Genomic DNA, 20,513 nt, shown 5'->3' on the forward strand with positions numbered 1-20,513 from the left:
GTAGCTGGGATTATAGGTGCCCACCGCCACGGCAGGCTAGTTTTTGTAGTTTTAGTAGAGACGCGGTTGTTGGCCAGGCTGGTCATGAACTCCTGACCTCAAGTGATCTGCCCACCTCAGCTTCCCAAAGTGCTGGGATTACAGGTATGAGCCACTGCGCCCGGCATTCTATAAGATTCTTGACCTTTTCAAAAAGAAAAAAATTTTGTAAATGTTTATTTCTTTTGAGAACATTTATCATAACAATTACTGAACCATTTGAATATACAATGGTGGGAACTCTTCCTTAAATGGCATAGTGTTTTGGTTGGTTGGTTGGTTTCTGGAGCCTTTTAGAATTTTATGTAAAATAATTGAATTCTTCTCCACTTCACCCCCTCACCACCACTTTCCAGGTTGGTTCTACTGCTGTCCAAGTAACCTCAGCAGAGCGAACAAAAGTCCTAGGACAATCAGTCTTTTTAAATGACATCTATTATGCTTCGGAAATTGAAGAAATCTGCCTAGTAGATGAGAACCAGTTCACCTTAACCATTGCAAACCAGGGCACGCCGCTCACCTTCATGCACCAGGAGTGTGAAGCCATTGTCCAGTCTATCATTCATATCCGGACCCGCTGGGAGCTGTCACAGCCCGACTCTATCCCACAACACACCAAGATTCGGCCAAAAGATGTCCCTGGGACACTGCTTAATATCGCATTACTTAATTTAGGCAGTTCTGACCCGAGTTTACGGTAGGTTTTTTAAAAATTCACTTCAGTTTTATTTGGGGTTTGTTGCTTTTAAAATGAGACCATTTAATGAATTTTAAAACAGCCTCTACCTTAATATTGTAAATTGGAAGGTATGCAGTGTTGGTTAACCACTGTGACATCATCAAGTTGTGGGGTATTCACATGAACTGTGGAATTCCAAACAGGGTGATTCACACTAAACCAATATATGTCCTTTCTCCAGGAAACTTTCATGTAAAACAAAATGACATAGCAGATTTTTTTTCCCCAAAGTATCCTAAATTAAGTTTTTCCTCCTCTAAGTCCTCAATTTTTTTTCCATTTTCAGAAGTATATCACTATTTAGTTTAAAAGTCAAGTCAGATTATCGTTTGACAAAAGGAGGCCTAATGTTTAATAACTTGGTAACAGTATTGCATACTTTCCACCTACATCACTCTTAACAAAATTCCCAAAATAAATCTTAAATACATCATCTGAGCAGAGTGTAATTGGTTCCATTTAGGGTTAATAATTTGAATATGCATGTGGAAAGAGCATGGCTGTGGAGTGAGTAGATTTGGTTTGAACAGATATGCCACTTTCTTGCTATGTACTTTGAGAAAGATACTGAAGTTCTCAGAGATCTAGTTTCCTCATTTGTAAAATAAAGTTAATTGCCTTCCTCATATACCTACAAAAGCTTAAAAAATAGTATGTGTAGTAGTATAGCATAGCAACCTAGCGAATAGTTTATACTTGGTAAGTAGTATTTTCTTATCTTACCTTTTCCCTCCCTGCCAGCGTCTCCTTGCACCTCTCCTTTACCAAGTTAGGATAATTATTTGTCTCAAGTACCTTGAGACTTTGAAGATTTTTACTGATGTAAATTCTTCTGAAAATTTTCCCTGAGGATAACATAGCCCAGATTTTATAGTGGGCCTTTTAGGATTCCAAATTCTCCTTTACTTAAAAGGAAAAAGAAAAAAAAATCAAGATTTATTTACTTGGACGGGCTTTAGAAATTGCAAGATTTTGTGTATGCTTTGCTTCCTTTATCTCCCCTAGGTGTCTGTGACACCTATCCTGGGTTGAGGAAGTCCAATTCTTTATAAATGTTGAAATACACAGGATAAAAGTTTTGTCAAAATTGTATAACTTAGAATTCCTGGGAATTAGTAAAAGATACAAGCTGAGCACCGTGGCACACACCTGTAGTTCCAGCTACTCAGGAAGCTGAGGCGGGAGGACAGCTTGAGCTCAGGAGTTCAAGGCTGCAGTGTGCTATAATCATGTCTGTGAATAGCCAATGCACACCAGCCTGGGGAACATAGTGAGACTCTAAAATTTTTTTAAAAAGGAAAAAAGATACATAAACTTAGAAACAATAACACTAATATTCACATTTTAGATACATGGAGCTGTAAGCCTGCCTTTAATTTCTAATTCAAAGACCTTCACTGAAAAATACAAACAAACAACCTTTTAACAATTATTAGCCTGGGTAAACCTGTATTCTTCTCTAGTGACCTAAAGCAAACTCTTACAACTTCTGCTTTTTGCTGAAACATGTCATCCCAGAGAAAAAGCCTTTAGGCAGACTTAAATTCTAGTGGCTTTGTTCTCCTATATGGTTGTTGCATAAATATAGTAGCATGATAAACATTCAGACGTAAGGAAAACCTGACGTTTACTGAGCAAACTATTTCCTTTACTGGACAGGGGAGAAAATTAAAATTTTTAAATTGAGTCTGAGTGTTTTAGACCGTCTCCTAAATTGCTTAAATATATTTTCAGACATTTGTAAGTGATGTTTGGTCTCAATGAAACCTGGATATTACAGGTTTTTTTCGATATTGGTGGTTGTATATGATGTAATGAGGTCATAGAGGGAAAAATGGGAGGACTTAATTATAAGTTAATTTTGTTTTTAACCTTCAGTTTGTAGGGTAACTTTTAGGACACCCAGAAAGAAGTTCAGCAGACCCTGATTAAAGATTTTCACATTCTAATTTGATGAAGGGAAGGGCCATCTGATACCTGTCCTTACAATCCCCATTATAACTGGATCTAGTGGGAAAGGGAACCAGAATTTGAGTTTTGGCTTTACTAAAATGTATTGTGTGCCTTATTCTGACTTAATTTCTATTGATCCACCTTAGGACCATAAGTCCTTTCATATTTTGTGTCCCAGTAAGATTGATTTTAGGAAAGCCTGCACCCCGCCTCTCTGTCGTAGGAGCCTCACAGTGCTCTTATGGTTATATGAAGTGTCTCCCTTTTTATAAAATCCCTAAATGATTAAGGGGTATTTTGGTTTTACTGTGGAATTATAGCATCTTATTTCTAATTGATCATAAAACTTAAAAATAGTTGATCATACTTTGTAATAGAATCACAAATTGTATGTTATGAAAACATTTTGGAACTATAAGGAAAAATACGTTTTAAAACAACTTCATTTGTGTTTTCTTCTAGGTCAGCTGCCTATAATCTTCTGTGTGCCTTAACTTGTACCTTTAATTTAAAAATCGAGGGCCAGTTACTAGAGACATCAGGTTTATGTATCCCTGCCAACAACACCCTCTTTATTGTCTCTATTAGTAAGACACTGGCAGCCAATGAGCCACACCTCACGTTAGAATTTTTGGAAGAGTGTATTTCTGGATTTAGCAAATCTAGTAAGTAATGATAATTTTCTTTAATACTAATAATTATTCTAAGAGAATTCAAAGAAAACCCTTTCATTTCAGAATTTGCCAGTGAAGCCTTTCACTTATATTTTTACTTATTTTCCTCTTCTGATTTTATATCTGTGGTACCCTGTAACTGAAGGAACTCTGAAGGAACTTTTTGGTAGACCACATTGAGAAATCCACCAAAATTCTGACAATAAAAGCAAAGTGGCAAGAGTTTGGTACTTTACACAACTCTGGACCACTACTTTTCTTCACTGTTACAGTTTAAGTAGCTTCAGCATTTCTCTTGTTTGCAGAAAAGTTCACATAAGTATCCATGTTGCCTCCTTAATTTTAGAGAACTAATCATTTTCTCTTTTCTTCAGGTTGACTTTGAACAATAATTTTAAAGTACATGTACAGTTCACGGAGAGCAAGCACAGTGGCACATAATACAGGGCCCTGAGTCAGTTCTGACTTGGTATTAACTAAGTCTCATAAATTTAACATCCACTCTTTATATTTGTCCATCTTTATATCCAATCGCTTTATAAATGTTGATCTTCTCCCAACATATTTCCTGACCTTTTCTTCCCTTTCCTTTTCCAGTAATACATAAAACTTTTTTTTCTGCATTCAAACATATTTCTTGATTTTTCTATATTAGATCATTAAAAGCTTCAGCAATTCACTAAGACGCTTTTTCAGGTAAGAGATGTAGGAATATAACCCTAACAAAAAACAATGTGTAGGACAGACAAAACAAGGAAAATATAAACTTTAGTGATAAATATTAATATGAGAAAAGATTTGAGTGAATGTAAAGGCATATTGTATTCCCGCATGAACAATTCTTCCCAGATTATTACAAATTTAATGTAATTTCATCAAAATAACCATGGGATTTGAGGATTGAGAATGGAGATAGAACTTAAATGATTCTAAATTCTACATAAAAGTGCAAAAATAGCTAAGAAAATATTGAAAGGAGACTTGAGACTTGATAGTACAGATGTCTGAACACTTTATAGCAGTACAATAATTAAAACATACGTGTGCAAGAATCAGCCATCAGATCAGTTTAAGAGAAACAGATTGATAAAGAAGCATCACAAACTGATGTGGGAGAGATTAAGTCATTTAAGAAATGAAGTTGGGAAATGACTTAAATTAGGTCTTCATCTTCACCATACACCACAGGATACCAAGTGTGTTCTGCCTGTATTTAAGAGTTGAGTAGGACTATGTGTGGTGGCTCACGCCTGTAATCCCAGCACTTTGGGAGGTTGAGGCAAGAGGATTGTGCCTGGAGAATTGCTAGAGCCCCAGAGGTCAGGGCTATAGTGAGCTATCATTGTACCACTGCACTCCAGCTTGGATGATAGAGTGAGAGCCTGTCTCTATTTAAAAAAAAATAAAAATAAAAAAATTTTTTAAAGTTGTATATAAAAGCTTAGAACCATTTTAAAAAGAAGAGGAACAAGTGAATATTTAATTGCTTTCTAGATGAGTAAGGACATATGAAGTAAAAAAGGGATAGAATGAAACAAAGGAAATAGCAAACAGATTTGACTACATAAAACTTCAAAACATGTCTACTAAAAAATAAACACAAGTGAAGATAATTAAAAACTATGAAATACACTTGGAGCAAATATGATAAATGATTAATATCCTCAATCGGCCGGGCACAGTGGTTCATGCCTGTAATCCCAGCACTTTGGGAGGCCGAGGTGGGTGGATCACAAGGTCAGGAGTTCGAGGCCAGCCTGGCCAATATGGTGAAATCCCCTCTCTACTAAAAATGCAAAAATTAGCCGGGCTTGGTGGTGCATGCCTGTAATCCCAGCTACTCAGGAGGCTGAGGCAGGAGAATCACCTGAACCCAGGAGGTGGAGGTTGTGGTGAGCCGAGATCACTCCGCTGCACTCCACCCTGGGCAACAGAGAAAGACTCCGCCTCAAAATGAATGAATGAATGAAATCCTTAATCATGAAGAGTGCTTACAGATTAATAAGTGGATTAACAGTAACATACAAATCATGTTTTTAAAAAAGAATATTTGTACAAAAAAAGAAAAAAGCCAGGCACCATGGCGCATGCCTATAATCCCACCTACTCAGGAGGATCGCTAAGCCCAGGAGTTTATGAGACCAGTCTGCACAACATAGTGAGGCTCCCATCTCAAAAAATATATATATTTATATTTTAAGAAATTCACTAATAAAAGCAAATTGAAAGAATAGTGAGATAATATATTTAGTTATCAGCTTGGCAAAGTTTTTTTTTAAGATCTATTCCTGGTGGTCTGTGGAATTGTGAGTATGGGCAATTTTTCTAGAAAGGCATTTGGAAGTGGATAACAAGACCTTAAGACTATTCATACCTTTTGTCCTCATAATTCTGCTTTTTAGCGTTTATCCTAAATAATGTTAAGATGTTTATTATAGCATTATTTTTATGTAGATTTTTAAATTGAGGGTATATCTTATCAGTAAAGTGCAAGATCTTAAGTCAACAGCTTGATGAACTTTTACACGCAAATACATCATGAAAGTATCTCCAGATCAAGACAGAACATTTCCAGCATCCAGAAGGATATACTCAGTACCCTCCCTTCAGCAAGAGTAAACACTATTATGACCTCTATTGCATAGATTTATTTTGCCTACTTTAGAACTTCATATGATATTATTCATAATAGCAAAAAAATGAACCAGCCAAAAGCCAAAGAATAAGGAACTGATTAAATTATTGGTTCTCCATCTGATGCAATAATATGAAGCCATTAAAAAATGGCTTTGTTACAGAATTTCAGTTTGGAAGATGAAAAGGTTCTGGAGATGAATGGTGGTGATGGCTGCACAATGATTTGAATGTACTCAGTGCCACTGAACTGTGCCCTTAAAAATGGGTAAAGCCACGGAACTGTACGTTTAAAAATAGTTAAAATGGTAAATTTTATGTTGTGTACATTTTACAATTTTAAAAATTCTTTGAGACTTTAGGTAAAGTGTATAAATTTTTGTACAATTTTTGTCTTATAAATGTGAAGCTTTTTCAAGTAAGTTAAAAAAAAGTTCACAGAATTTGTAATGTTGAATAAACAATCTCAGTATAGGTCAGGCGCAGTGGCTCACTCCTGTAATCCCAGCACTTTGGGAGGCTGAGGTGGGCGGATCACGAGGTCTGGAGATCGAGACCAATCCTGGCTAACACGGTGACACCCCGCCTCTACTAAAAATAGGAAAACAAAAAATTAGCTGGGCGTGGTGGCAGGTGCCTGTAGTCCCAGCTACTCGGGAGGCTGAGGCAGGAGAATGGCGTGAACCCGGGAGGTGGAGGTTGCAGTGAGCCCAAATCAAGCCACTGCACTCCAGCCTGAGTGACAGAGCGAGACTCTGTCTCAAAAAATAATAATAATCTAAGTGTAATCACTGAAAAGAATATTCAGAGCATAGTGCATGTATAACATAATCCCAGTTTTTGTGGGGGAGTGAGAGTGGATTATACTTATGTACACACACATAAATGTACATTAAGTCTACATAAATTTGAAAGCCTGAGGAGAGATGAGATGATACACCGATGTTAATACAGTTTTCATTTTTGCGGTGATGCTTTCCTTTTACCAAACTTTCTGTGATTACCACATTTTCCTTTTATAATGAGAATAAAACAACTTTTTAAGAAGAAAGGACTAAAATGGAGGAAAATGAGACAAAACTTTTCAAAAATTGGCTTACTGGCTTTTAAAATTACTTTCTTCAAGGACTGTTCTTTCTTCACCTCTACAAAAATACATTTGCCAAGTCTCTTTTCTCCAGACCTGATTCTAGGTAATGGTCTTTACCTTTTACCGTTTTTTCCCTGAATTCTTAATATTAAATAATTGTTGATGTGATTTTCATTGACCATCACATGCTAATAGTGTATTTTTTTCCAGGTATTGAATTGAAACACCTTTGTTTGGAATACATGACTCCATGGCTGTCAAATCTAGTTCGTTTTTGCAAGCATAATGATGATGCCAAACGACAAAGAGTCACTGCTATTCTTGACAAGCTGATAACAATGACCATCAATGAAAAACAGATGTACCCATCTATTCAAGCAAAAATATGGGGAAGCCTTGGGCAGGTATTGAGTTTGCTCAAATATTTATCTAGTATCTCCTTTATGCAGGTATTTATCTGGTGCCCATGTTGGGCAAAGCACTGCCCCAGATACTAGGGATAGAGTTGTAAAAAGCACAATTTCCTCCTTCAGAAAGCATGTAGACACTCACCCAGCTCTTCATCTGATTCAAAATTGTAAATGTCTAGTGCATATCTCAGAGCCAGAGAAAAGCTAGTGATTTGCACAGTCTCCTTCTTGGCATAATTATAGACTGTGCAAATAACTAGCTTTTATATATATATATAAAATATAGAACTGTAGAAATCTGATGACATTTCTAGTAAATAGTGCTTTATTCTAATTCTCTACATTCCAAAGGTGTCAGTAGATGTTTCTTCTTATTGATGCTATTTGGGACATCTGCTTTCATTTATAGTTCTACATAAGAATGCCAGTACTAAAATAGGATATAATGTAAATTTTATTTTTATCTGACAAGAATTAGGCATATCATTTCTTCAGAGTAATCAATTAAGGAAATAATGTCCTCACTCAAACACTGCTGCTGCTCTTCCAAATAATTTGAAATAACCTTAGAGCCAGTGTTACAGCCCTAGAAAACATCTTGGTACTTGATGTCATTTCCTATATTTTATTTTTTTTTTTGAGACTGGGTCTCACTCTGTTGCCTAGGCTGGAATGCAGTAGTGCAGTCTCGGCTCATTGCAACCTCTGCTTCCCAGGCTCAAGTGACTCTTCCACCTCATCCTCCCAAGTAGCTGGGCCTACAGGTGCACACCAACACATCTGGCTAATTTTTTTTTTTTTTTTTGTAGAGATGGGTTTTTGCTATGTCGCCCAGGCTGGCCTTGAACTCCTGGCCTCAAGCAATCCACCTGCCTCAGCCTCCCCAAGTGCTGAGATTACAAGCGTGAGCCACTGCACCCAGCTCTGTATTTTCAAATAACTATTTTATATTGATCCTACATTACTGTCTTAGAAAAGCACAGAGATACTTTGCAAGTGACTGAAGATAGTATTGATAGAGATTTAAAATTTTTGAATGCCAGTCTCTTAATCTCTGAAGGAATCAAATACATATACTCATCCTTTCCTGGATATTTTATAATAAATTGTATTTACTGACAGGTCTGTAAATAAAATCTAGTATTTTTGAGGCCTCAGGTAAAATAGAATTTTCATATTGATTAGGCTGTTCCAATGAATATTTTTAAATTAAAAATTGGTAGAGTGATTAAAAACATGTTATTTTCCTTCTTCAACTAGATTACAGATCTGCTTGATGTTGTACTAGACAGTTTCATCAAAACCAGTGCAACAGGTGGCTTGGGATCAATAAAAGCTGAGGTGATGGCAGATACTGCTGTAGCTTTGGCTTCTGGAAATGTGAAATTGGTTTCAAGCAAGGTAATCACTTTTCTTTTGCCCTCTGTACTATAGCATATCTGTTTTATCATCAGGAGGTTTTTTGTTTTGTAATTACTTTTAAACTGAACTCTTTTGTTCTAAAACTTTTAGTCCCATGTTTTTTAAAAAAAAAATCTTGCTTCTTTACAGGTTATTGGAAGGATGTGCAAAATAATTGACAAGACATGCTTATCTCCAACTCCTACTTTAGAACAACATCTTATGTGGGATGATATTGCTATTTTAGCACGCTACATGCTGATGCTGTCCTTCAACAATTCCCTTGATGTGGCAGCTCATCTTCCCTACCTCTTCCACGTTGTTACTTTCTTAGTAGCCACAGGTCCGCTCTCCCTTAGAGCTTCCACACATGGACTAGTCATTAATATCATTCACTCTCTGTGTACTTGTTCACAGCTTCATTTTAGTGGTAAGTTCTCGGAAAGGAATTTGTGTTTACCAGTTCCTTTCTCCATTTTACTTCACCTGATCAATATGGATTATCTTATTTATGTTGGTGACCTAACACCAAGTTGCTAATTTAAGCCTGTGGTAATGATATGCAATATTACCAAAAAGAAAATAAATTACTTCCATTCTATATCAAGCTATAATAAAGCATACTTGTCGTGTAGACCCTTGTAGTTATCCCATAAGCAGAATACTCAGTGCCAGTTGACCATGTTCCATTACCAGCACTAATTTGTAGATAAATGAAGCAAGAAGCATTAATACAATGTATCTAGAGGTTTGATTATGTAATTTTTATATGGTATTCAGATTTTCTAAATTCAAAATGAAGCATGGAACTTTAGAAATTAAAAAGTAATATTTTCTGTCTTCACTTGTTCCTTTATTCTCTTACAGAAGAGACCAAGCAAGTTTTGAGACTCAGTCTGACAGAATTCTCATTACCCAAATTTTACTTGCTGTTTGGCATTAGCAAAGTCAAGTCAGCTGCTGTCATTGCCTTCCGTTCCAGTTACCGGGACAGGTCATTCTCTCCTGGCTCCTATGAGAGAGAGACTTTTGCTTTGACATCCTTGGAAACAGTCACAGAAGCTTTATTGGAGATCATGGAGGTAGAGAAGGCAAAATGATAAGAAACTAAGTTAAAATCTTTTTTAAAAAATATGTAAATACTATATAGAAGAAATACTGGTTTATTGTGCTATTTTGCACTTAATGCTTAAATAAAACACTTGATGGACTGTGTTATTGGTAACAGATAGGTCACTTAATGACATCATAATAAACATTTAACAGTTCTAAAAATATTTATGCACATATGTATTCAGAGTATCCCCTTTTTTAGGCATGCATGAGAGATATTCCAACGTGCAAGTGGCTGGACCAGTGGACAGAACTAGCTCAAAGGTATGTCCCAAATTAAATATAAGTTGTAAAAATATGTGTATTGTTGAAAATACAGCTGTTACTGTATGATCAATATTATAATTTATAATTTATTATTTAGTATATATAAACACAAAGGTTTTTATAAGTTCTGTGGATCTTTTAATTGCAGATTTGCATTCCAGTATAATCCATCCCTGCAACCAAGAGCTCTTGTTGTCTTTGGGTGTATTAGCAAACGAGTGTCTCATGGGCAGATAAAGCAGATTATCCGTATTCTTAGCAAGGTACCTGTTCCACCCTCACTTCTCCCAAATATTTATGGTTCTCAAGTTGTAAAGCATATCTTTCATTTTTCTAAAAGACATTTAAATTTGAGGTCAATAAAATATGTTACTTATTAAGCCTTTAAAATGTATTTTGATTATTTATTGTAATTATTTGAAGTCTTCTCTAAAGAAGCTGTCTTTATTTGTAAACTCTGATTACTTCGATAAGGAAGATGTCTTTAAAATAAAATATGTTGCCTCTTTTGCTAAGCAGGTACACTTAGTATTTTACCAGTTTTCAAAGTATTTAATTATATGGTAAGACTATAGCCTTGTATAAAATTATTTAATTTGTAATTACTATCATAATGTCTGACTCTTATAATGTAGAAATATCAAAACATAAGAAAACAAATGTACATTAAGCTAGCTACGAAGATCACCATAGCATTAGAAATCATTCTAGCATTTATTAAATAAGTAAATGTTCCTTCTGAATTCATTCTGAGATTCAGTTTAGGAGTTAATGTTTTATTTCAATGAAAGTAAAATAAAAAATTCTGTTTTCCTAAAAGGCACTTGAGAGTTGCTTAAAAGGACCTGATACTTACAACAGTCAAGTTCTGATAGAAGCTACAGTAATAGCACTAACCAAATTACAGCCACTTCTTAATAAGGTAATTACTGTACAGAAAATGAGCACATTCATTTTGGGTATCAGTGTTGAATTTTACTTTCTTTCAAAGAGTTTAGAAAATAAGATGAGAATAAGTTATAATGAAAAAGCTATAGTTAAAGTAGAACCTCTTAGTTGTTTGAAGTAGTTATATTAGGAGAAGAGTAAGTATGGCTAGTATGTTCTCAAGTGCTTATAAGTTTTTTGTCTCATCAGTGCTAAAGGAAAGATAGGTATATATTCTTAATTATTTTATCTTATAAGTATTGATTATCTGCTATTGCCAAGGACTGTTTCAGGCGCTAGAGATAGAGTACTAACAAAGCCCATAAAACTCACTGCTCTCATGGAGCTTACTTTCTGGGGTGGGTGTGGAGGTTGGGGAGTGAGTGGATAATAAAGTAAACCAAATACATAGTATGTTAGTGATTATTACTATGGAGAAATTAGATCTGAGGGAAGTATACTTGATCATCATAAGAGTTTGGGTGCCAAATGAAGATGATATTTAAAAGGAGTAAAATGATGTGGCCATCTGAGCTTAACCCATTTTTATATTTAATATATCTGGACATCATGTTTTCATATTAATAAAATGAAAAATCTTAGATTAGATAATGGCATAGTGTTACCCTCCAGTTCTAAAGTAGTTTAATTCTGTGATTTGAGTACAAAGGTATGCCAGACTTGGGAGAGATAACAGAGAAATAAATACCTGTTATATTCCTGGTTTGTCTACAAACATCCTAATTTTATATTATACAAAATGGTTCTCTGGTCCCCATCTTATAAGTGAAAATGAGCTCAGAAGGGCTAAATAACTTGCCCAAGGTCACATACCTAATAAAAGAACCATGATTCTAATGCGATACTATTTGACTCTAAAGTCCATGTATTTTCCCTAATATCACAGTGCTAAATAAGGATTGCCAATAATACATGCTTTTAATTCGGAGCAGCAAGAGATTACCATACTGGTTAAGGGTGACAAGAAGTTGAAAAGACAGAGTTTAAACTAAAGTTAAAGGGAAACATAGGAGTTAATGTAGGTAGAGAGAAGGGGAGAGAGCTGCACAAGAATGCCGGGACAATGGAGGGAAGGTGGGTAGAACATTCTAGTTGTAATGGAGAAACTTTTCAAAGGAATCAAGAGAGGGAAAGTTGTGAGGACTGGATAGACCTCATCCCATATTCAGCATTGTTCAGAAAAGAGTTTGGAAATGTACAGTTTTTAAGCAGGCAAGTCATGTGATGAAAGCAGGACTTAGATCCTGGTGATAGTGTGCACAGTGGATTGGAGTAGGGAGAAACTGAGGTAAAAAGAATCCACCTTTATAATAAAGAAGGTTGGCATGTGGTAATGTCATTAGCAATAAGAAAGAAGTGACAGATACAAAAGAGACTACTCTAGAAGAATCGACAAACCTTGGTGACTGGATTTAGAAGTCAAAGAACAGGGAGAAGTCAAAGGAGGTGCTAAGTAATGCTCTCAGTCCAGCTAACAGTGTCTTTAGTTATACATATGGAAAGGTGAAGAGCTTACCTGTATCTTCATCTTCCCCAAAAGAGAAAACCTGGGTAATTTAGGAAGATAAGCTGCTTTATTTTTTACTGCAGTGTGTTTTGAAAGAGACTACATCATGATTCATCTTACTAGCCTCAAATATGTCTCCTTTGCCAGGACTCACCTCTGCACAAAGCCCTCTTTTGGGTAGCTGTGGCTGTGCTGCAGCTTGATGAAGTCAACTTGTATTCAGCAGGCACGGCACTTCTTGAACAAAACCTGCATACTTTAGATAGTCTCCGTATATTCAATGACAAGGTAAGCAAGCTTTCCCTTGAGGTTCCTAGATTACTCAAATTTAGAATACTCTTCCATCTTTTATTGTTGCTATTCTTTTAAAATCACAAGAAGTCCATAACTTAAATATGAATTTCTTTAATGTAACTTATTGCGAGTATATTTCCTTACCAGCTCATAAAGAACTATGTAAACTCAAATGCATATTTTTTATATAAAAATAGCAAAAAAAAAACAAAAAAAAAGTACTGGCCTAATACTAGTAGAATTCCAGAATAAGGATAAATAATACATGATTATCCTTACAGAATGAGGATAAATAATACATGGTAATAATATTAATAGCTACCATGCCAGGCTATATGCTAAGCACTATTATTTTTAATTTTCATAACCTTAAGTTAAAGGTTAGCATTCTCTGCCACCCATTTCACAAGTGAAGAAATAATATAAAAGTAATCTTATTTTTACTTAATAATGCCACTTAATGAAAAATAGGTATAATTCATAGTAGATAAGGAAGCTGGAGAGTCTAAAGGAAACTTTTGGGTACTTAATTTTACTAGTTTTTTCCTTCTGTCTAATCTTACTTTAAAATATACCATTAGTGGCCAGGAATTGTGGTTCACACCTGTAATCCCAGCACTTTGAGAGGCCAAGACAGGTGGATCAGTTGAGCTCAGGAGTTAGAGACCAGCCTGGGCAACATGGCAAAACCCCATCTCTACAAAAAAGGCAAAAATTAGCTGGGCATGGTAGCATGCATCTGTAATCCCAGCTACTTGGGAGGTGAGGTAGGAGGATTGCTTGAGTCTGAGAAGCAGAGCTTGCAATGAGCCGAGATCACACCACTGCACTCCAGCTTGGGCAACAGAGCACGACCCTGTCTCCAAAAAAAAAATGTGTGTATACATATATTATACACACACATATATATGTAATGTATGTGCATACATATATAAAGAGTGTGTGTGTGTGTATATAAAAAACATATATAAAATCCAACTCCAGTTAAGGTTAATAAATGTTAGGAGGGGTGCTAGTGGTGTGTGTGTGTGTGCGCATGCGCATGCATGTGTGTGTGTATGTGTATATATATATGAACATGGGCAAGTTTGTTGCGGGATCTGGCCAGCAGCCTGCAATGCAACGGGGCTCGCTCTTTGTTCCCAGGCAGATTGGCAGGTCGAGAAATAATAGACACACACAAGATAATGAAAGCTGGGTCCAGGGGGGGTCACCGCCTTCTGGTCCTGTGATGCCGTCAATGCACTGGATGTACCAGCATTTATTATTAAGTTTAGTGAGGGCGGGGGTAGGTTAGTGAGGGATTTAGGGTCATTTGATTATGAGGTGAGATGGTCACATGGGGTGAAAGTAATTCTTTAACATAGTATCTGTATGCAGAAGTACAGTATACAGAAATAAGAATTTATGATACAGTGTGTGCATCAGTAATTTCTAACAGAGCCTTAAAACAGAAGCACAGTCTCTCCATAACCTCTGATTAGTAAGATATTAATCAGCAGTAACAGTTGCAGCAAAAGCTGGTTACAAACAATCCATAGAAACAGGATGTGAAGCTAGACAACCTGTTAGACCAGAAATTCTCAGAAGGGAGTATGCCTTAACCCTAAAGAGGCCTAGAAGAGCTGTGGCAAGATGAGGGCATTTATAGCCCTATCTTATCCATATGAACAGGCACCCCTCATGTGTCCGTTTATAGGCTCTCCACAAGGGTCACATTCCATTCCTAGAGCTATGAACATCTGCTTTTCTGGGATAGGAATCTTGGTGATGTGAAACCTCCCTGACTGCACATCTGTTCATAGGCTCTCTGCAGGGGGAAAGCACATCACATGCTGTTGGCTCATTCTGGCAGTCCATCCTGGCATTGTCTTTACACAATCCTGCATGCAATTTTGTATTTACAATAATCAGGAGCATTTCCTCTTTGATTCTGTAGCAATAGTTTCAGGGGTCTCCCTACACAAGTTACTTCTTAGTTCCTTTCTAATTTGTAAAATGGAGATCTGATTGGGGTTGGATTTTAGTTCATAGAGAATAGAGGAGAGAATAAAATAGTGTGAAATTATGTCCGTTTTGTCTTTGGATAAAAATGGGAAGTGTCTAGGAGAAAAGAGGGGAATGTTTTTAAAAGAATATGTATATACAATGAGATGTGCCTGAAGTGAAATTAACTGAACTGTGGGTAGAAAGAACAGGATTATGGTTTTAAGTGTAAAGATACTTGGTCTAAACATTATTAGTTCAGACTACCAGATGTAGTGTGAACCTGAAACAGCTATGGGTCTGAGATATATGGACACAAAATTTTAGGAGTAGGAGGTCTTACGGAGTTTATTAATCAGACCTCCATTTTGCAAATTAGAAAGGAACTAAGAAGTTAAGTCACTTGCCCATGTTTGTACATCTGTTTTGAGACTAGAACCCCTCTTTCCTAATTCTCATTGCCCTTTTTCTAGAACTATTTTGGGACAATGGTGGTCAGTGATATCTAGTTGTTGGCTATTTATATGTTAAGAATATTTGCAGATTGGCTGGGTGCAGTGGCTCATGCTTGTAATTCCAGCACTCTGGGAGGCCGAGTTGGGAGGATCACTTCAGGTCAGGAGTTTGAGACCAGCCTGGCCAACATTGTGAAACCCTGTCTCTACTAAAAATACAAAAATTAGCCACGGTGGCACGTGTTTGTAATTCCAGTGACCTGGGAGGCTGAGGTGGGAGGATCACTTGAACCCAGGAGGTTGCAGTGAGCCAAGATGGTGCCACTGCATTCCAGCCGGGGCAACAGAGTGAGACTCCGTCTCAAAAAAAAGAGTATTTGCAAATGGAGCATTGCAAATGGGGCATCTGCCTCGGTATTTTCATCTTCAGAACAGCCCAGTAGCAGGCGCTAATATTGATTCTGGTGCCCTTAGGATGCTAGGCATTAAGAGTTAATAAGCACGTTAAAAGTCACCAGGATGTAAATTGACAGTTATTTATTTTGTATTGTAAATAAAAGTGATTTCATCTTCCACCATCTTCTTATTCATATGTTTGACTGTCTTGCACCAGTTAATTTGTAGTAGCTAAAATGTTCTGTGGTTTTTCTGCAGTCAACTGAAAATAATTTCTCTCAAATTGAAAGGATTACTTATCTTGTCGTACTATTGAACACAAAAACCAATTAAGTGAGCCTTTAAAGAAAGCTACTGTGTGAACCTCATCAACCATCTCATGATTATCTTTAATAGAGTCCAGAGGAAGTATTTATGGCAATCCGGAATCCTCTGGAGTGGCACTGCAAGCAAATGGATCATTTTGTTGGACTCAATTTCAACTCTAACTTTAACTTTGCATTGGTTGGACACCTTTTAAAAGGTAAAAGCCTATGTTAGAATATTTTTATGAAATAGTATTAAGAAACCAGAAGTAATTTGAGTAAGTGATTACTTGAAATAAATTGAAGTAAATTAGCCCATATGTCTTACTTTAAATGCAAACTAGGCCAGGCGTGGTGGCTTACGTCTGTAATACCAATACTTCGGGAGGCTGAGGCAGGAGGATCACTTGAGGCTAGGAGTTTGAGACCAGCCTGGGCAACATAGTGAGACTTCATCTCTACAGAAAAAAATTAGCCAGACACAATGGCACGTGCTTGTAGTCCCAGCTACTTAGGAGGCATAGATGGGAGGATTGCTTGAGCCTGGGAAGTCGAGGCTACAGTGAGCCATGATCACACCACTGCACTCAACCTAGGTAACAGAGTGAGACTTTGTCTCAATAAATAAATAAATAAATGCAAACTATATCTGTCCTAATGAGTTGTGTTTTGTTCGATATGTGTTTTATGAGAGCCTCATTTCCATATCAAATATCATATTTGCCTGAAAAATCAAAGAGTTTATTCTGGCTGGGTATGGTGGCTCAAACCTGTAGTTCCAGCACTCTGGCAGGCCGAAGCAGAAGGATCAAGTCTTGAGCTCAGGAGTTTGAGACCAGCCTGGGCAATATGGTGAAACCCCCTTTCTACAAAAAATACAAAACATTAGCGAGGTGTGGTGGCACATGCCTGTAGTCCCAGCTACTTGGGAGGCTGAGGAGGGAGAATCACTTGAGCCCAGGAGGTCAAGTCTGCAGTGGGCCATGATCATGCCACTACACTCCAGCCCGGGTGACAGAGTGAGACCCTGCCTCAAAAAAAAAAGACCAGAGTTGATTCCTAAAAAACCTACATACTGAGTCTTATAATAGCTGTATTATTATTAATAGTAACAATACCTAAGTATCTTACTGATTTTCAAAATAAAACAGACTGCAAATCACTGAGTGTTATTTGAATAATTTATATTAGAAAATGTTAAGAGATTTGATCACAGATTTTCTTCAACCTGTTTATAGTTTATTGTTGATTAATACTATTATTTTATACCATTGTATCTCACCTTTCTGGTACCCTATCCTCACCCCTTTCTATATTGCTTATAGCCAGTGATCTCCAGCTATTCCTCAGAGCCAGCTCATTCACTTCCTAACCTGGTTTTATTCCCCATTGCTGACTTCACAGCCTGCTAACTTTGGTTCATTAACATGGGGCAGTCATGGCCAGAGACTGCAGTTAATAGGAACAGCATGTAGTGGTGGGTCAGAAGCAAAGCCGGGTAAAGTAAGACCTGGGAGAAGGAGCTGGCATGAACCCCAGTGGTCTCAGCAGTGGATTTGGCCACAATAGAGATTCAAGCTATAGCTTGAGTCAACAATTTTGTATCAATTTAAATCTTAGGCTTGAGGGACCATGGAGATTCCCCCAGTTTTTATGAGAGAGAGAGAGAGAGATGCATACACCCACTACTATGAATGTATGCATTTGATTTCACTTTCTTAGGAAATTTCTACAAAAAATATTGACAGTGTTAATCTCTAAGGTCAGTAGGGATTTCTCAAAAAATACTACACTTACTAAAGGATACCAAGATAAGTAATTGCAACTGGGCTAATAAAGTGCTTACTTATTCTTTATATCTATCTAGAAGAATACCAGGCTGGGCACAGCGGCTCACGCCTGTAATCCCAACACTTTGGGAGGCTGAGGCAGGCGGATTGCTTGAGGCCAAGAGTTCAAGACCAGCCTGGCCAACATGGTGAAACCCCATCTCTACTAAAAATGCAAAAATTAGCCAGGTGAGGTGGTACACACCTGTAGTTCCAGCCACTCAGGAGGCTGAGGCACAAGAATTGCTTGAACCTGGGAGGCAGAGGTTACAGTGAGCCAAGATCCTACCACTGCACTCCAGCCTGTGTGACAGAGTGAGACTCTGTCTTAAAAGACAAGAATACCAGATACTTTCCATGTTCAAATCACCTATTTTTAAATGGGGGTAGCATTAATGATTAAAAGCTGGCCAAAGATCAAATTTATCCTCTAATCAACCCTATTTTTTGGGCTGTTAGAGCATATACTTCCTATGTCATCAGGTTTTCTTTTCATTAAAAGTGTTTTTGTAAAATAACTCTATTTTCAAAAGAAATCTTAAGGAGAATTCTAATACATAGATTTTTTTTTTAATCCCTGTGCTGCTTTAGGAAATAGAAGATCTGAAAGACTATCATGTTTTTTAATTTTCCTCTTCCTGGAGTACTATAGAGTTCTAGGGAATATTATTATATTCTATACATTTTTGGTACTTAATCTTATACATAGTTAATTATTCACATTCACATATGTATGTTTTACCTTCCCAAATGGCTATTCTTGGAAAGTAGGAGTTATACTTCCTTTCCTTGCAGAGTTGTTAGTCAAAAGTCAGGGAAGAAGACCTCAGCAGATACTTGTTCAAAAAATTAATTCTTATTTGTTTGTTTGTTTTTTTGTAGGGTACAGGCATCCTTCACCTGCCATTGTTGCAAGAACAGTCAGAATTTTACATACACTACTAACTCTGGTTAACAAACACAGGAATTGTGACAAATTTGAAGTGAATACACAGAGCGTGGCCTACTTAGCAGGTAAAAACACAAAATAAACAAAATTAATCTTGCTACAGCTATATGTAAGGATCACCCAAAAAGTGCAAATACCTATAGGTTTTTGGCGATTGCTTGGCAGAGTAGAAAGTTCACAATCTAGTCCTTTAGTGATTAAAATTTTGAGAGTTTTGCCAGAACATTTTTCTGTAGGAATAAATTTAATTCCCATTAAAATCTGAAATGTGTTCCCTTGGTCATCTTTGGTTCAAGACACAACAGCGGCTCTCTGTTATCCGTCATAAAATCTGAATGCTTCAGTCTAGCATCCTGGGCCCTTAAATAGCCTTCTCAGTTCTGTTATCTTTCTCCAAATTTCATGAGCTTCATTTTTTATCACCACTCCAAATGGATGAGCTATTTTAAGCTAATCTACTTGCCATCTCCTACAAGTGACTGCCTCTTCAATATTCATTCCTTATGTGATTTTATCTGGAATGTCTGCCCTATCCCCACCATTCCATTAAAGCTTCCTGTTTGCTCTTATCTGATTTTTGTTTCTCTACTCAGCAACACTTAGCACTTATGTACAATTCTTGAATGTAGTTGTTTGATGGAAAGTGCTGATTCTCAGTTTCACAGACTTCTGTTTGTTCAACTTTTTTGTTTGAACCATATCACCTTGAGCAAATCATTTAACATCTCTGTATTTGTTCTCACTCAACTTAATAATACCTGCCCTGCCTACTTTGTGTTTGTTAAAATCAAATGTACATTAAAGCACTTGGAAAATAAAAGATGCTTATTAAATCTCTTTGTATATTTCATATTTATGTAGTCTTCCAAAATATGTGCACATTTAACAGGTATTATCCTCTTTAGGAGACTGTAAGTTCATCCTGTTTTAAGTCACACTTGTGATTTGTTAAATTTTTTAACCTACCACCATTTTCCTTTTAGCTTTACTTACAGTGTCTGAAGAAGTTCGAAGTCGCTGCAGCCTAAAACATAGAAAGTCACTTCTTCTTACTGATGTTTCAATGGAAAATGTTCCTATGGATACATATCCCATTCATCATGGTGATCCTACCTATAGGTAAGTGGATTTACTCTCCTATAATCAAGTTTCAATGTTCCAACTAATGGAGGCAAGCAGCAGAGTAATCTAGAAGGTAATATGGGAGAAATCTAGAGATGGCCTAGGAAGAATGTGTAAGTCAAAACTCATTTTATAAATGTGTAGTATTTTATGTGGGTTAGTAGGAAAGTTATTCTTCCAGTCTAATTGTGCTAATGTTAACATTAGTTTGCCTCTGAAGCACAGACCAATTGAACAATGAAAAGAGACGCTCTTGAAAATATTAGGTTGTGGGGGAAGGACCTGGGGAAAAAAAGCTAACGCAAAATATAAACAACACGTTGCGTGCTTGGATAGAGAACGAATCTATACAGATTTGTAAAAATACAGACATACTAACACGTTTGTTGTATTTACTCATAT

The 20,513-nt window shown here is 36.7% G+C and overlaps 1 protein-coding gene across 5 annotated transcripts in view; it reads left to right on the plus strand.

Annotated features, from left to right (window-relative positions):
* NF1 (neurofibromin 1) overlaps positions 1-20,513 on the plus strand; it is a 299,361-nt gene that overhangs the window by 251,736 nt on the left and 27,112 nt on the right. For 4 of the 5 annotated variants that reach the window (XM_015119005.3, XM_015119007.3, XM_077970741.1 and 1 more), the window contains 13 exons: positions 396-736; positions 3,194-3,396; positions 7,340-7,533; positions 8,800-8,940; positions 9,091-9,370; positions 9,808-10,022; positions 10,256-10,317; positions 10,469-10,583; positions 11,141-11,242; positions 12,923-13,063; positions 16,303-16,429; positions 18,923-19,054; positions 19,973-20,108. In XM_015119005.3, coding sequence (XP_014974491.1) covers positions 396-736; positions 3,194-3,396; positions 7,340-7,533; positions 8,800-8,940; positions 9,091-9,370; positions 9,808-10,022; positions 10,256-10,317; positions 10,469-10,583; positions 11,141-11,242; positions 12,923-13,063; positions 16,303-16,429; positions 18,923-19,054; positions 19,973-20,108 — 2,189 coding nt within the window. Of the gene's footprint in view, positions 1-395; positions 737-3,193; positions 3,405-7,339; positions 7,534-8,799; positions 8,941-9,090; positions 9,371-9,807; positions 10,023-10,255; positions 10,318-10,468; positions 10,584-11,140; positions 11,243-12,922; positions 13,064-16,302; positions 16,430-18,922; positions 19,055-19,972; positions 20,109-20,513 lie in introns of those variants that run through there. The other variant, XM_077970743.1, reaches the window with a different exon arrangement.

The sequence above is a fragment of the Macaca mulatta genome, chromosome 16, assembly GCF_049350105.2.
Source record: "Macaca mulatta isolate MMU2019108-1 chromosome 16, T2T-MMU8v2.0, whole genome shotgun sequence".
NCBI lineage: Eukaryota > Metazoa > Chordata > Mammalia > Primates > Cercopithecidae > Macaca > Macaca mulatta.